The sequence below is a fragment of the Copadichromis virginalis genome, linkage group LG20, assembly GCF_057382275.1.
Source record: "Copadichromis virginalis isolate Kocher_CV1m ecotype Utaka linkage group LG20, C_Virginalis_male_GT1.1, whole genome shotgun sequence".
Lineage (NCBI taxonomy): Eukaryota > Metazoa > Chordata > Actinopteri > Cichliformes > Cichlidae > Copadichromis > Copadichromis virginalis.
The window spans coordinates 26,413,843-26,432,075 of record NC_140637.1 but is presented as its reverse complement, the minus strand read 5'-3'; the positions used below and the strand labels follow the sequence as shown (position 1 = coordinate 26,432,075).

Here is an 18,233-nt window from a genome sequence, read left to right as displayed (position 1 = left end):
CACGCACACACAAACATTAAAGACAAAAACTAACAACTTTCTTAAACTGTCAAAATGCAGACTTTGCTGTATGATAATGATGATGATGATAATGATGATAATGATGATAATAATAATAATAATAATAATAATAATAATAATAATAATAATAATAATGATGATGGATTGCGTTTATATAGCGCTCATAGATCCTCAAAGCACTTTACAATTCCACTATTCATTCACTCTCACATTCACACACTGGTGGAGGCAGCTACAGTTGTAGCCACAGCTGCCCTGGGGCAGACTGACAGAAGTGAGGCTGCCATATCGCACCATCAGCCCCTCTGGCCAACACCAGTAGGCGGTAGATGAAGTGTCTTGCCCAAGGACCCAATGACCGAGACAGACAACGCTGGGGATCGAATCGGCAACCTTATGGTTACAAGATGAGCTTCCCAACCCCCTGAACCACGGTTGCATGTATGTAGTAACTTTAAAGTTGAAGACAAATACAACTTATGATTAAAATTAAATGTAAAATTAATTTGATGATTTATTGGTGAATTAATGTCAAACTCATGTCTCAGCATGAATAGGCTGCAAATTTCAATTTAACCTAAAATTGGCTTTTATTGTTTTACAGCATTTATCAGCACTGCTAACTGGTTGGTAGTTTTTAGGTGAAGCACAAATCTAAAAAGATTGTGAATCTGAGTGCTCAGAGTATCAAAATGCTATGCACGCAGCAGTCCATTTCCACACTCCACACACACAATTAAACTTACTCTGGGCTATCTTGGCGAGGTGAAGACGGTTCACCCAGGAGATCTTACTGAAGGGGTTGGGAGTGTTGAAGACCACCACGATGCTCACTGGACGACCAGACCTGTCAGGCATTGAATATTATGTGGTCATATCTTCTAACACTTTCACACACCTCTGCCTGGTAAAACCTCACTGCCCCTTCTCTAAGTCTGCTTTGGATATGGACCTCTTGACACTTACTTGTCAGGTTTGCCTGGAACAGATAGGCGTAGGCGACACTTGTTGGCGTTCTGGATCTCCTCCTCCTTTAGACGGATGAGCCTCTGCAGAGCCAGACACCAGTCCTGAGACACTGTGGTATTCAGATTCTGGCAGGGAGATTAAAAAAAAGGGGGGAAATAAAGGATGGACCTCACTTGCTTGGGGTGGGGTTGTGTTTTGTTTTGTTTTTATTTATAAACAAATACGGCAGAGGTGTGGTCGCTTGCTCAACTGCAGGTGCTGCAGTGAACTCAAGGGTCGGTCCCAGGGAGGTTGGAGAGACGGGTGGAGATAATTTATCTAACAAGGTTTTTCCCTTTTTATAATAAGATCAGAGACAAGAGGAGAGGAAGAGTGTACCGAACTGGGAAGAGTTATATAAGTGCAAAATCAATAAGAACCCCTAACACAACCGCAACAACAGTGTGTTGGGTTGCAGTCTTTTACATACACATTCAGAGTTTTAATCAATAATGTGCTTAGACATACTGCTGCTCACTGATGATCACCTTTTCTTAACCTACAATTCTTTCATATAATTTTATGGTCATTAAAAGCTGTTGAGCCATACCATTTTCTCAATACTACTGTAGGGTCCTACAGTATATAGCACCTTGATGTGAATTTTGTAAAACGTGAATTGAATTGAAAGTGAGAGCTTTAATCATCTACCTACTACTCTGCACATCACCCATGTTCTTAAAAATCTGTCCTGTACTATTCTTCTTCATATGTATGCCTGGTTTGAGATAGTAGGCATTAATGCAGTTATAGCTGTCTGTCCAAAACAGCTTGCTATTATGATATATTTATATTTAACTGGTTAAACAAAACAATTATTATTAATCAAGAGGACAATGAAGTATTACAGTTTTTCTTGATTGCTTAATCACTATAACCAATCTTGTGAACCCAAATTTCAAAATCATAATGCCACTTTCCAAAAAGCACACCCATTACCCTGAGCTATAAACACTATGCCCCTGCTTTACCACATGAGTCAGATGTGGTGAACTGTTACTGCAAAACTCTACACACAAATCCCTACATTTGTCAGTGCTGACACCATGTGGTCACTTAGAAAGCACTAGCAGTCAATAATGCTAACTCACATCAGCACAGTTTTAGCTCAATTAGCACACAATTAACGAAGTGGAAACACTAAAAGTCAAAATGTATCACACACCAATCAGAAACTTTGATAGATAGACAAAAGCGGCAAAGTCAGCTCATTCAGGTTTGAAACAATGGATCCAAAGACATTTCAAGGAGGAGGAGGAGAAGGAGGTCTAGGACACCAGGGAGGAGGAGGTGGAGGAACATAATTGGCCATTGGGCTATTGTAAATGCCCCCTGGTCAGCGTGGAGGGAATGTTGCTCCCTGTGCCGGCATCAGCCAACGAGGGGTACACCACTGCCATGCCATTCTAGGACCCTATAAATAAGGGGACCATATTTTGATTTCCAAAAGGAGGACACTTGGCCCAGTCATGAAAAACTTTATTTACAGTTTTTCTGAATTGCTAAAACACTAAACCCCATTGTAAAAACTAAATTGTCAACTATGAAAACTCTTTCATCAAATCAATCTCACAGTTGCCAAAATCTTAAACACTATTTATGTGGTTAGGAGACCGTTGGCAAATCTGAATCTCCCGTTTACCAAAACTCTCTAAACACATTCTCAAACACAAAACACATTTAGCAGTGTGGTGCACTTGTATCCAGAATGGTGCACACAGGCAACAGAAGTTAAACACAACTAACACACTGTTTTCATCATTAACTCTCTACCACTCAAAATGGAAAACACATGTTGCAACCTCTTCTTTTGTTTTTTGCTAGATTGAATACAGCTTCATCCACGAAGATGTATTCATGAGGCCTAACCATTGAGTCAAGTACACAACAAACTAATTTTAGTTCTGTAAATGAATAGTATGATGTATACATGTGCTGTGTATACAAGTATACTTATAACTAAATTGTTTTTTGTTTAGAATTGAAGGATGGCCACATGAGGGTGGAAGGACATGAATGCGCTCACAACACCAGGAGACACTTATTGTGGATATGGTCAATCAGAATAATGGAATTCGACTGCATGGAACACAGCAGTGGATTATAGAAAACAACATACATGTTGAATCTAGCAAAAAGGAGAAGAAAAGGTCGCAATGTCATAGGTCAACGTACCATTATTGAACTGCCTGGCCAGCGTGGTGGAAATGTAACTGTGCTGCCATCAGCAGCTATGGGGTTCTCCGCTGTCATGTTACTGTTGGGCCATACAACACCGAACTTCTAGCAACATTCCTGGATGGTCTACAGGATGCTTTGCTTGAGCAGAGACATCGCGAGCAGGCAGAGCATCCCATATCATTTGGGACAATGTGAGCTTTCACCGAGGTCCAAAAATATGCAACTGGTTTCACAATGAGCAGCATTTTATCAATGTGTTTCTTCCACCATACTCTCCCTTTTGAACCCTGTCAAGGAGTTTTTCTTAGCATGGAGATGGAAAGTATACGACCGAAATTCTTAAACACAGGAAAATCTACTTCAAGCAGATTAAATTATCTGAATATGCTGTAAAATATTTTTTTTTATGTATATGTAACTTTTTTTATTGCAGTTCTTTTTTCTTTTTTTTTGTTAAAATGTGAGTACAAGTATAAATGAATGAATAAATACACATTCTTTTCCCGCTTTCTCACAGTGTTTTGTATTTATTTCTGTAGTGTGTAATAGTTGCTAAGTTGTGTTTGCACGTTGGCTGGTTTTGTGTGGTTTTTGACAGTAGTGCTTGATTTTGAGAAAAGTTTAAATAGTTTGGGGTCAAATGTTTGGTTTTGCAAGACAAATCAAAGGTTTTGTGTGTGTAGTTTGAATTTTACAGTTTGTGTTTAGTGTTTTGAGACAAAGAGATGAGATTTTAGGAAATGTGTTTTAGCAATTCAGAAAAACTGTATTCTGGTTGCTTAAAGAAAACGTTAACATATTTAAATGATGCCTTCTATGTGCGGTTAATGAATGGTGAAATAAAAAATATCACATAGGCTTTTACAAGTCAAGTGCAAAAAAAGAGGATGGTTGGTCACCCTACTATAACACTATGCTTCTCCTTGCTTTTCTTGGTGGTCTGAGACAACATATGTTCCAGTGGGACTGAGGGGAACCAGCAGCCAGAGCAGCCTCACTACGTTCTTGTTGTCAGCTTCCATCACGCTGCTCTGGTTCGAGACTGGTTTACCAATAACCCAAGGTTTTCTAACATCTTTCTGCCTGCATACTCTCCCTTTCTAATCCCGAGGAGTTATTTTCGGCATGGCAGTGGAAAGTGTATGACAGAGAACCATATGCCCGTGTATATACATTGGTTGCGTCTTTTGTGTTCATCATGTGAAAAGGTTTTTGAGGGTAAGAACCAAAAGCAACGTAACTTGTTTTACATTTATTGCACCAGTGTGTACAACTATGTTGTCGTGTGTGTGTTTTTGAGGTCTTGTGTGTGATGTCTGTGGGCAAAGTTTGGTTTTTCAGCAAGAGTGAATGATTTTGAGTGTAGAGCTTCATTTTGACCTGACAATACGATGTTTGGGAAATTGGGTGAGACATTATGGATTTGTGCTTACTGTTTTGGGGATACAAGGCATAGTTTCAAGAAATGTGTTTAAGCAATCGAGAAAATCTGTAAGCAATCGAGGAAAACTGTAAAATGAAATCAGAACAAATCTCTTTTACAAAGTGCTAACACTTGCCAAATATGACACCAAAACTAAAAGGTGTGATTTTACATAGTGTGACAGTGTTTCCATAAAATTTAAGAGTGAAATTTCAGAAGGAACACATCAATATATCTGTCGATTTATCGATGGAACAGCAGAAAAGCTGTGATCAACCAATCTCTATATCTCACATGCTTTCAGAACACTTTTAGGAAGACATACCTGCTGCATAAAGCAGCAGGTTTCAGGCCCCTCTTCTGTGGAACCAGCTTCCAGTTTGGATTCGGGAGACAGACACTATCTCTACTTTCAAGATTAGGCTTAAAACTTTCCTTTTTCCTAAAGCATATAGTTAGGGCTGGACCAGGTGACCCTGAATCCTCCCTTAGTTATGCTGCAATAGACGTAGGCTGCTGGGGGACTACCCTGATTCATTGAGTTTTTCCTTTTCAGTCACCTTTCTCACTCTCTATGTGTTAATAGACCTCTCTGCATTGAATCACACTTGTTATTAACCCTTTAAGACCTACCATAGAACCAAGTCCGCCAGAGCTTATATTATATTTTTACATGCTGTGGAGCCATTTTTGGGAGCATTTCAAGTTGCTATACATCAATACAAACATTATAGCCCAGATTTTAATAATATGTATTCATTAAGTGCATAGTAATTACATAAATTGCAAAAAAGTGCAATAAACTACAAAAAAATGTAAAATCGTTTTTGATTTTTTAACATATATTTGTAGTTAGAGAAATTTAAGAGGCTTATCCCTCAAAACTGTAAATACAAAAAAGTTGCACAAAATAGTTTCCCACCACAGGAAATGTATTTTGAGTGTCTTCATAGTTTTATTTTTGAAATACACCAATTTTTATACACTGCAGGAAAAACGAAAATAAATATTATACTGCAAATTTGCAAAAAAGCAGCATATGCATCAAAATAAACTATTTCCAGCAGTGCAATATGAGTCCTAAGCATCCCAGAAAAGACACAGAAAGTCATAAAGTCAAAGATAACTTTTAAAAAGAGCAGTATAGGCCCTGAGGCCCTGATCGCAAAAAAGACTACATTTCTGCGAAAATGACGTCACTTCCGGTTTCGGGCAGGTAATGGCGGAAATGCAAAAGTTCGCGCTGACGTCTATTCCAACGTAGGAAGTGTTATGGACAGCTGATCGGATCGGTAAAGCGTGTTTCTGGAATATTATGTTTTTGTTCCTGCAAGCGCTTTTTATGCAGTTTTTGCAAAGCTATATGTGGAAGGAAACCGTGACCTAGGACAAGCTGATGGCATAAGATGTAAGTACAACTCCTCCGGTTTCATATGCAAAAAAAATTTTTGCGCTAGCTTACGTGGTTGCAGTGCTACTGGGATTTAAAAATAGTTACGCATAACAGAGCGTTCCCGCTCCAATCGGCTCTAAAGGGTTAATCTCTGTCTCTCTTCCACACCATGTCTTTATCCTGTCTTCCTTCTCTCACCCCAACCGGTCGCAGCAGATGGCCCCGCCCCACCCTCAGCCTGGTTCTGCCGGAGGTTTCTTACTGTTAAAAGGGAGTTTTTCTTTCCCACTGTTGCCAAAGTGCTTGCTCATAGGTGGTCATTTGATTGTTGGGTTTTTTCTGTATGTATTATTGTAGGGTCTACCTTATAATATAAAGCGCCTTGAGGTGACTGTTGTTGTGATTTGGCGCTATATAAATAAAACTGAATTGAACTGAATTGAATTGAATTCATAAAGCAAAGTGAAAATAATAATAAATATTGTTACCTGGTAGATTCCGTGGAGCGTGCCAACCAACAGTGAGACCTCCTCCACTACAGCCAGGTCATGCTGCAGCTCTTCCAATTCCTGATACAATCTTGGAGGGCCAAGCAATACTTTACCTGAAACACATACGTGGTCACATTTAGCATCTATGACAGCTTTGTACCAGGCATCTTCAGTATCAGAGGGGACCTCTGGTGGGTGCTTGGGGAAGTCCCCCTCCAATGCCAAAGATTCCCAAGCCACTGCAGAGCACCACCCCGAGGGAGGCCAGAACATCTAGCCACACGCCCCAGAACCAACAAGCACATGCATCGTAGTCTAAGGAGCTTGGAAAGAAAAGCATCTGGACTTCTTTAGGCTGCTTGAAGACGTTTCACCTCTCATCCGAGAAGCTTCTTCAGTTCTAGGGTCAAATGGTGGAGAGTCCCAGATTTAAACCCCATGGGGATATCCCCCAAGGAGGGACAAAGGACCCCCTGATGATCCTCTACCTAATCACATGAGCCAAGGTGTGAAAATGGGTGTGGCTCATGAAAGTTATGCAGTTTAATGTCTCATTGCACTCTGAAATGAAAGCATAGTACAAATACGCAATTGGAGTAAAAGAAATCATGGAATCAATTTATAGACCAAAATGTATTCTAAACTTTTGACTCATCAAAGTAGCACCTGATATAACAGCTGAACACAGCCGTGGCTTCTTTCTACAATAGAAATCAAATATTCTCCCATATCTGTAGCAGAAGTTCCCATAAATGTGGACCTTGTAGGTTGCTTTGCTTCACTCTTCTGTCCAGTTCATCCCAAACCAGCTTGATGGGGTTTAAGTCTGGACATTCCGTGTTTTCAAGCTCACCACCTTGTTCTTTGTTCCTGAGGTAGTTCTGGCACAGCTTGGATCTATGTTTTGGGTCATTATCTTGCTGTAGGATGAACCCCTGACCAACTAAGCTCATACCAGAGGGTACTGCATGGTGCTGCAGAATGCTGTGGTAGTTGTTTGGGTTCAGGGTGCCTCTCACTCTGGTAGTGTATATATTGCTTTGCACTCAGAGCGCATATAAATTTCGATTTTCCATTTTATATAAGAACATTAGCAGTGCAGTGAAATAATTGTTTTATGCGTTCATGTTCAGAAATAAAAGTCAGCAATAATCATAGAACACAAGCATCACTTTCTGTGTGGTTGTTCAGTGTGCACAGCCTGTGTTTATATTTTCTGCAAACATATATTCAATTAGTGCTGTCAGCGTTAATCTTGTTAAAATGACATTAACACCATAGCACCATAACACGGACAGCACTAATATATTCATATCAGTATTCTATAGAAAGGCACACTGTTGTGATTCTGTCATAATTATGACTCCTGGCTCAAGACCTTTACACAGTACTTTAAAACAGATAGCTTGGAATAATTCCCAATCAAATTCTTAATATTTGCTTGCTTTTAGTATACTGCACAGCAATCTGTGTGGTAGCTCAGATAATGAGATGTGGATATGATACCAGTGATGCTGGCAGTAGAGCTGTGACATCTGGCTGTGATGACACCGTCTTTGCCCTGCAGACTATCTTGCCCCACCTCCACCACCTGAGTCTGCAGCAGAGAAGCACTCCACTTCACTGTGTACTTAGGACCAACAGGAACCAGGGTGTTGATGTCAGGGGGACCCCTGGTGGACAAATACATTGCAAACATTTACAACAAGGGACTGGGGGTCTCAGCAGGACACAACAGCTATGGCGTAACTGCAGCTTGTCTAGGAAATGTTTTTCTTATCTAGATTCACTGACACTTAGTAACATATGTAAAGATGGTTATTAACTCAATAAGTCAACCGAGGGGTTGTGTTGGAAGTATATCTACATATGCAGGTAAACAGACTGATACCAATACATACATTATTTCCACTCAACCCTGCACTAAAACCACTTTCTACTGCAAATCTCATTCACCCAGTCACAAGCATTCTCATAAAGAGCGTTTATTGATGCCTAAGGACTATTGCACACACAGTCCTACACCAATTGATGTATCAGGGCAAATTCCATATTTAGTATCTTAAATACACTTTGGCCAAAAAGTATTTGTCCCTGTGGCAGCAGAGCCAAAGCAGAATACAAGTCCAGTTTCCCCTGGTAAATAATAAATTAATTAATTAATAATAATAATAATAATATTAATAATAATAATAATAATAATGGGGAGATAAAACCAATAATAACACCAATATTTGTAGTTGACATGGCTTTCTTTTAGTACCTGTTCAAGCTCTGAGAACCCTACGAGACGAACTTGTATAATATCCCAAATAATAACAGCTGGGTAATTGCAAATTCACTCCAACCATTCAGTTAATTTTAATTGAATTCTATTTTATTCATATAGTGCCAATTCACAACAACAATCACCACAAGATGACTTTGGTCACTATACGTATCGCACCAGTCAGGATATTCAGAAACACCTAGGAGTAAAGTTTGGGATTAAAGAGGTTTGGTACTTACTTCAGGTTCACATTGGCACAAATGAGGGTGTCGTTGATGAGAAAGACCTTCCGCTCCTTTGACTTGATAACTTGACCTTTATCCCCAAAAACTATCTCAGTAAGAAGTTCACAATGAATCAGCTGCCTCTGTTCTGAGTTCAGCAGCTAAAAACAATGCAGGTCACTGATTACAAAGTATTCTTACATAATGTTTGAAACTACAGAAATCAAGAAATGTCTTCACTGAAATCAAGTTTCAGAGTAGTTTTATCCCAGGTAAGATTCATGTCACAAGCTAAGAGCTGACAAAGTACACCTTCATATCTGCAGACAGTTTGGCATGGTGCTGATTAGCTGAAGATATCAAATTCCTTGAGAAACAAATTTTCTCATTTATTTTATCCCATATTAAGGTAACCCATTGGTTACTAGACTAGTGTTAAATTCAGCTTGAATAGAGAACTTTGGTGATCTTCCGTCAGCTGCCCAGAGGTACCATGAGCAATACAAATTAATTTAGCTGAACACATGCTGGAGGATGAACCCACCCAACCATGTACTTTCAACGTCCAGCTAGAAAAATGAAAGAGGACTCAAAAATCAAACATCTATGCAAATTCATGCTGGGTAATGCAAATAAAGTCTATCAGATGAGATTCTCCCACAGATTGTGGAATCTCCTTACACCATTTTCAAAAATGTAAGAGAAGCTTGTTCTTTGCATCCATACAACTGGAGCTTTGCTTTTAAAGATTGATTGGACAAAGGAAAGTGAATGGACTTTCTGGTGACTTCTGAATATATGTGGTCATGCCATTATCTCAAATTTACCCGCAAGTTTCATGAACAGCTTATGTTTGCATAAATAAATGCATAGTTGTCACCTTGTTGAGATTGCGTTCCCCAGTGCTGTGAGCTAAGTGCTGGATCTCAGCCTCCTGATCAGCCAGACGTTTCTGCTCATTGAGTTTCTCGGCCAGGGTCTCAAGCTCAGTCAGAGCCAGCTGCAGGGGCAGCCGGTCACTGTGGGACCTTGGAGTGTTCTTCAACATGTCCTGATGCAACACAGCAGAGACTGTTCATATAACATGTCTTATGGTGACAGAGAATTTAATAGTCCATAGAGAGAACTCATTATAAAGACAGAAAATATAGAAAACCTTTCACTTGACAATAGTATTTTACCAAATACAACCTTACATTTAAGTGAGTGGGTTAAAAAAGGAAAGATTAAATATTATTTAATCATTTAAAGTCTGCCCATTCTCTTGAGTCCTTATTTTATTTTTGGACTAGAGCAGAATGACTGACAGACAAATAGTCTTTGTTCGTCTTATATCACGTTTAGTGCAGCCCCTCAGTTCATCCTCTCTCTGAACCAAGGGTTTGTAACACTTCCTCCTTGAAGCCATTGTTTTTTAAAGTTACCCTGATTTTAATTAAAAGTACTCAAGAAACTGAATTGCCATTGCCAAAGACCTGAATTAAATTGTAAAAATTAATAAAAGTCTTATTTTGGGTAAAGTGACAAAGATGTGTAATTCCTCTGATTTTCGAAGAGGTGAAGTTTAATGTTTTTTTTTTTTTTTTGGTTGATTATCTGGGTTATTCCAAATAGGAGAGTAAGGAGATGGTGAGGCTGTGGAGTTGGTAATATTTCCCACCAGGTTGACAGAGATGACTCTATGGATATGCTGTGAAAAGTTTGTCTGATGAATGGGAGATTCAATAAAAGTATGTCTCGGCATAATGCTCGATCAGTTTGTAACCAGAACAATTTGGATTGAGGATTAAACCATTTAATAAGATATTTTAGCTGATTAGCTAAATAATATAATTCTATATTTGCTGCTTCTAGACCTCCTGGAGATTTTTGTTTTTGCACAATTTGATATGGGGAGTTTTATTTTTCCAACAAAATTTTGACAGAGATGACTTAATAGACTTGAACAAGGAGGTTTTAGGAGATACAGGGATCACTGACAATACATAATAGAATTTTGGAAGGACTGAGATTTTAACTGTTGCTATCCTTCCACTAAGTGATATAGGTAGGTTGATCCAGGGGTTTAAATCCTCTGGGATAAATTTAAACAAGGGAGTGAAATTCATCATTCATTCTGTCAGCTTGGAGGAAACTTTAATACCTAAATATCTAATATTGTCTGTTTGAAGGTGATGGGGCGAAACAAGATCTGCCACATCCTCCTCATCCATACAGAGTGGTAAAATAGTGGATTTCGACCAGTTTATAGGGGAGCTGGAGACTATTTAGAACAACAATTGTTGCATTGTTACCTATTTAGCTGTTACTGTCACTTATATTCACAAACAATAGGCTAACTTTTTTATGTAACTATGTACTGACGTGTACTCTAACTGAGTGTAATATTAAATATTCATGCAATTCGTTTCACTTTTTTGAATGGGGTTTTGAAAAACCAGCTTTCTGGTACAGTACTACTTGCTGAATGCACAGTGCACTGGAGTAGACAGTGGCGAGAACTGCCTTTCACTTCCTTTCATCAGAAAGTTTCAGTGTAACTTTTTCAGCCTTACAGTATTCCAGAAGAGTCGGTAAGTTTCAGTATGAATTGACATGTACACTTGACCACACACCTTTTCTAAAAGTCAGCATTTCCTATTTAGCATGCAAGTCATCTGTTTAAACTGCATTTCATCAACTGGTTGCTTCGCTTGCCTTGTAAGATTTGGATAAATAAGTAATAACTGTAACCTGAACCTTCAGCTTGCGTTCCATGGTCATGACCCACGAGTGCAGAGGTTGAGACATGCTAACAAGGGATCAGAGTGATGCAGTCACTGGTGTGTCATCAGTCACTCACCTGTAGCAGCAGAATGAATTGTGGGAAGCGCTGAATAGGTTTAACCATCAAGCCATATAGGGTGATTCTGTCTGGGCTTGATGCCTGCTTCCTCTAAAGGTCGAAAGAAAAGAGGTTTTTTTTCCACTGAGCTTAAAATAGGAAGTGCTTCATGTTTCAAAACAAAGTATTGTATTTTCCAAGATCACTTGATCACTTGAGGTAAATGGTTGTAACTAACAGTTAGAGATCCTACAACCACTTGATTATGGTCCACATGGAATATTGCCCTATGCCTGTATGTAGCATGCTGGGAAGAATGGGGAGGATTTCCTCGTCTTCCACGGTTGCTGTACAACACTACAGAGCTGAGTCATTTTCAAATATGTATTAACTCTTGATATTGAAAGTCTGCTGCTGATCTCAGTGGCTGATTCACAGTTTCCCCCTTCCTTATTCTGAGATTTCCAGGTGTGGGTAAAAGAACCACAGATGATGTTCCTCAGGAAAGCAGAAAAAGTTGATCATCAAAGCAGACTGTTTCTTAGGCATATAGAGGATTCTCTTCTCTCAAATTGACTGCATTTTGTGCTGCTGCATTTTAAAATGATTTCATATTAAATATTAAAGTTAAATAGCACAGGTGGCCAAACAGTGGCTGTGGCACATTATACTGTTTGTATTGTTTGTCTGAAAAGACGGAGAATAATGTGCATATGTGTTTCAATAAAGATGTCATGGTATTCATGCAGATGCTGTAGTTGAATGTTTCAGTTGAAGTTCATAAGTGTTCTATAGTCTGTAACACTGACAACACTATTAAATAACTACAGATTATATGTTCGGGAATTTTACTTCTATGTATTTTTCTTTCTTTCAGTGTGGCATAGTGGTGAAGTGTCTAGCACTGTTACTTCGCAGTAAGGTCCTGAGTTGGGATGGGTACCGGTATCCGGTGCCATGATGGCACCGGTTCTGACATAAACGGCACCGGTTCTGACATAAACGGCACCAGTTCTGAGCGGCGAACAGGTGGATGATGTCTCTCTTTTAAACCCGGCCCAATAAGGCTAAACACGTTATTAAATTAACGCCTGTAAGGTGAACTAGCAAACACCGTCGTAGTTACATGCGGCTGTCTTCTTGTTTGATGGCAGATACTCCCTTCACCCTGGCCAAAAAGGCTTAAATGACAAAAAAAAAGTGTAAAACAGTCAAACATGAGAGGTTTTTGGACAAAGTTTGTGTTTTTTCCATTGTTTAAGCACTGCTTCCAGCCAAGAGTGATACCATATATGCCCTATAGCTGCAGAAAAGGCTAACATTGTTATCTTTTTACAAAAAAAACAGCTGAACGTGAGGTTTTTGGACCAATTTTGTGTTCTCCATTCTTTAAGCACCGGTTTGAGCACCGTTTAAGCACCGGCACCGTTTCAAAAGTACCAGTTTGGTACTGGTATCGGATAAAACCTAAACGATACCCATCCCTAGTCCTGAGTATATATATTATACACACACAGGTATATATATGCAAATATATCTGTGAAGGTTCTCAGTCATCCAGGTCATTGTAGTCAAAGGAGCTTGCAAAGAAAACCGTCTGGACTTCTTTAAGTTGCTTGAAGACGTTTCACCTCTCAAATGGTCAGGAGTCCCAGATATAAACCTAGTGGGAGTATCCCCCCACAGAGGGACAAAAGGACCCCCTGATGATCCTCTAATCGCCTGAGCCAAGGTGTGAAACTGGGTGTGGGTCCCAATCAGCCAGGGTTTCGGGTGAGCTCATTGTGAAACCTGGCCCCACCTTATCATGCGAATTCCTGAGGTCAGATGGCCCAGCCGGTGTATCAGAAAAACTCAGGAGAGTTTTCTCCAAGCATGACATCCCGGTGCATTTCAGACCCAGCAACATGCTCAGACAAAGACTGGTTCACCCAAAAGACAAAACTCCAAAACACAGACTTAACAATGTGGGGTATGCTGTGCAGTGCAGCGAGGAATGCCCAGACCTCTACATTGGAGTGACCAAACAGCCACTTCACAAGCGCATGGCACAACACAGAAGAGCCACTTCCACAGGACAAGACTCAGCTGTCCATCTGCATCTTAAGGACAAAGGTCACTCTTTTGAGGATGCCAATGTTCACATTTTGGACAGAGAGGACAGATGGTTTGAAAGAGGAGTGAAAGAAGCCACCTATGTGAGCGACTGTGAGCGACCATCTTTGAACAGAGGCGGTGGTTTACGACACCAACTCTCTGCCATCTATAATCCAGTTTTGAGTTCCCTCCCCAGACGCCTTAATGCCCACTCACATCCTGGGCCATCTGACCTCGCATGATAAGGTGGGGCCAGGTTTCACAATGAGCTCACCCGAAACCCTGGCTGATTGGGACCCACACCCAGTTTCACACCTTGGCTCAGGCGATTAGAGGATCATCAGGGGGTCCTTTGTCCCTCTTTGGGGGGATACTCCCACTAGGTTTAAATCTGGGACTCTCCACCATTTGACCTTAGAACTGAAGAAGCTTCTCGGATGAGAGGTGAAACGTCTTCAAGCAACTTAAAGAAGTCCAGACGCTTTTCTTTGCAAGCTCCATATGCAAATATATGCAAAACAAGAGAAAGGCATTCAATAGAAAAGGCAAACATTAGAGGACAGGTTCCAAAGTGTTTGGAAGTAGTGCAAGAGGACTTGGTCTGAGTAAAGTCTGTGTGTGAGTGTGGCCTGAGTGATGAGGGTTACTCCAACCATGGCTCAGATTGGTGGGTCAGTGGGCAGGATTGGGGTCACCTGTGAGTGCCCTAGATTTCCTGAGACAGAAGGAGCTGGTGATGGCCTCGGCAGAGGGCAGCCACTGATTCTTTTGTTACCCCTCCTGTTCTCAGTAGTGGCCTTTGCATATCAAACACCCAAGCAGTAAGGGAGCATGCTCCCCACTCAGGAGCAGTCAAAGGTAAGCTGCAGCTTCTGGTCCAGTTTGTTTTTCATGTTTTTCATGTCCGTGTGCGCAGCCATCTTGGAATGAGTAGTTCCTTTCCCATTTATTATTTATCTGCACATTTTCCTTTTTTCACTTCCTTTATTATTTTTGCCATTTGGCCATTCTTCTTTCCAGAGTTTTGTCATATCTCATATGCCCTGCCATGGGGTTATAATGAGCTGTCTTGAAAATCATTTCCTGGTGGCTCTTAGTCACTAACAACTAGGTGTGTTCCTCCTCTGTACAAGTGTCACGACTCACTCGATAAAGCCTATCATTTAACAATACAAAGTGCGGTCCGCGCATCATCAGGGCGCGCCGAGTGACCATCAATTTCTATCACTTGGTCAAAGGTTGAGTGTAGGGTGTCATCACAAGATTAGTCCAGTGGAAAATCTTCCGTGGGGTGAATTGCAGCCAATCGGTTCCCAGAATTAGGGGATGCGACAGGTGCGAGCAAACTGCTGCCTTTACTCTATGCATGTTGCCCTTGTATTCCAATAGCAGCAGCACAAGTGGGGTAATTGTGAATATCCCCATGAACACATCTAACCTCCACCCACTCTGCCTCCAACAATGCCACGGGGAGAACCAGGGTCTGCATGACACCTTACCAGAATGTGGTATGTTCCTCCAGGACCGTGGCAGGGTGCTGGAGCCCCGGCGACGGTTCAAATATTAAAACTATGCAAGTACTTTTTAAAATGTCAATGGATAAAATGAATATTGGGTTACACTTCTGGATGTGGGCGGTCATGGTCTTCAGCTACTTGCTTTCAACATAGAAAGAAGGGGAAATTGCTGCTGGCTTGTAAGGGAGCCCATCTTCTTGCCAAAAGGCTGGAACAGTGCTGAGAGTAAGAGGCTTCAGGTGCTCACAGCTCAAACTTTACACTTCTAAGTTCATAAAAAATCTCATAACCTTATAAACCATGTATTCTCAGGATATGGGAACTTAACAAAACATTAGAATTTCCATAATTCCTCATATCAGCACAGCCTGTTCTGATATTATACTCACTCATAGCTGATTCCACTCCAAGTCACATTTTAGCTATTCCTGTAAGACTTTATTCATCTGTCTCATTCTCATGGCCAATTCATGATCACCAGTTAACCTTAAGTCTATGTCTTTGCACTGCGGAAGGAAATGGGAATACCTGGCAAAAACCCACACAAGCACATGGATAACCTTCAAACTCCTCACAGAAAGGCCTCATCTCGAATTCAAACCAGGAAACATTTAGCTGCAAGGTGACAAATGCACCAACCATCCACCACCATGCCACCCTTTTCACTTTACAGCTTTTCACATTATTTTCATTTAAACTGCACTTTTAAAAAGGTCACACTTGTTTATCATTTGGTATAATTTGATTTTAAATCCAGTTAACAATCCTACTCTTCTTAGTTCTCCCCTGAAGGGAGGGAACATGTAATCGGTTCCGTTTGTCATTTGTCACATTTGACAATGTGGTGTAAATGTGCAGTGTGAGCACCTTAAGAAAGTCCAAGAAAGCAGGTTTTGACAAGCAGGCCTTCTTGATAAGAGCCATGGCGCTGGTGAAGTTATTGATGTAGTCACTATACACGTTCAGAACCATGGACTTTGAAAACTGTGAAGGAAACATTGTGACATAAGGACTCTGCTTCGCCACAATATTTGTATGATAAGATTCACAGTAATTCAACATGTGGAACTACAAAGTAAATAAATGGTTGACGAGTCAATATTTTTGTCAAACCATTAGCCATCATAGGTTATTCTGACTGCCCTCTGAAACACGGAGCTCCCACTCTAACAGACTGACTCACTATGGAGCTAAGTCAGGGTCAAAAGTTTTATTCATTTGAAAAAGTTATTTGAAAATGACTGTTCTTATTTATAAAGTGCTTTACAAAACAGAACATTACGGCTAACGGGTGGATTTTCCCCATTTGAGTGCAGTTAGGCAAACAGCCACTTACTGCTAAAGAGTCAGACAGTAAAAGTGGACAGCATAGCCTCAGTTTCTTAACATAAAACTCACTGCTGCATCCAGGGACAGCATAAAAGTGATCCCCTTAAACTGACTTTTAGTTTTAGTGTCACAGCTGTCATGGTCCTGGTCTGTGACCCAGTGTTTCTATGTTCCTTAGGCTTTATCTGGCATTGTTTAGGTTACTAGTTTAATCACTGGTATTTCTGGTTCTCTTAGTTTTCGCCTTGTGTTATATTTATTTTTTTGTGTGTAGTTGTATGTTACTGTGCTTCCCCTGTGTTCCATGTTTCTCATTTAGTCACCCTTGTCTTCATGTTCGTTTATCTGCTATGTCCGTGTTAGGTCTTCCTTTTCTGTCTCCCTAGTCGACTATTTTCTCATGTCTGTTTCTCCCCTGGTCGCCAGTGTCAAGCCTGTGTGTCTTAGTCTGTGTCTCAGAGTGTTTCCTGTTTTATTTTGACAGTCTATCATCTTGTGTTCATTATGTTCAATTTTTCTAACTTTACAGCAGTAAAGCTGCCTCCTTTCATTCATCACTTTGTGTTACACGTCCTGCATTTGGGTCCGACCTCTGCCTGTCACACAGTGCTAACCATGACAACAGGAGATGTCAGTCATTAGTCTACATTCTGCTTCTCCCTTTTGATACACGCTCACAACACAAAATTAGGGAAACTGAAAAAAGGGTCTGAAACTGGATGAGATCAAATGAGATTTGAAACAAAGAAAAGTGAATTTAAAGCTAAAAATAAATTGGAAAAAAATACTTGCATTAAAACGAATAGTTTATTTAAAATAAAACAGTTTATGTTTTTTTCACTTTCTTTTAAAACATGAAAACGTAGAATTTCACTTTCAAATAACTTTTTCAAATTAATTAAACTTTTGACCACAATCTTGCTCCATAAATGCTTTCACCTTCTATATTTCAGTATGCCTGTCAGGCAGAGAGGCATCTATCAGATAATAATATTATGTCACTAAAATCAGGAAATAGCACAGCCATGATGGTCTGACAACCCCTATGCCTAATACATCACTGAGATTACCTCGGCTTAGAATCAGAGACTTCAGCTTTACAAAAACGATGTTATGAGCAGGTTGTGTGGAGTTTAAATGACTTGAAAGAGACTTTAGTAGTGTGATGATGGACACTTCACTTAAAGGTGAAGGATGACAGAAATTAAAAAGAGAAATTAGGAAGAAAATGTCAACTGACCGAAGCCACAAACAAGTCTCCTATCTTTTCACTTTGATCCCACTCGGCCACGCGGGATGCAAGGGCAATCTGGAACATGCAGTGACACTGATAGATCTCGTGCAGGCGGTGAAAGATCTGACGCACCTTCTTTGGGTTTAAAATCACAGACTGTGTCTCCAGCAAAGGCTTCTGGTACTCCTGAAGGACAAAGACAGACCAGTCTGGTATACTGCA

At 40.2% G+C, this 18,233-nt stretch overlaps 1 protein-coding gene across 1 annotated transcript in view; it reads right to left on the bottom strand.

The window, feature by feature from the left end:
• arhgef10lb (Rho guanine nucleotide exchange factor (GEF) 10-like b) overlaps nt 1-18,233 on the bottom strand; it is a 38,864-nt gene that overhangs the window by 15,883 nt on the left and 4,748 nt on the right. Inside the window, exons 6-14 of the mRNA XM_085443741.1 lie at nt 18,018-18,197; nt 16,316-16,432; nt 11,853-11,945; nt 9,891-10,061; nt 9,026-9,171; nt 8,024-8,190; nt 6,515-6,630; nt 988-1,115; nt 768-868 (exon numbers count right to left, since the gene is read on the bottom strand). Coding sequence (XP_085299867.1) covers nt 768-868; nt 988-1,115; nt 6,515-6,630; nt 8,024-8,190; nt 9,026-9,171; nt 9,891-10,061; nt 11,853-11,945; nt 16,316-16,432; nt 18,018-18,197 — 1,219 coding nt within the window. The remainder of the gene's footprint in view (nt 1-767; nt 869-987; nt 1,116-6,514; nt 6,631-8,023; nt 8,191-9,025; nt 9,172-9,890; nt 10,062-11,852; nt 11,946-16,315; nt 16,433-18,017; nt 18,198-18,233) is intronic.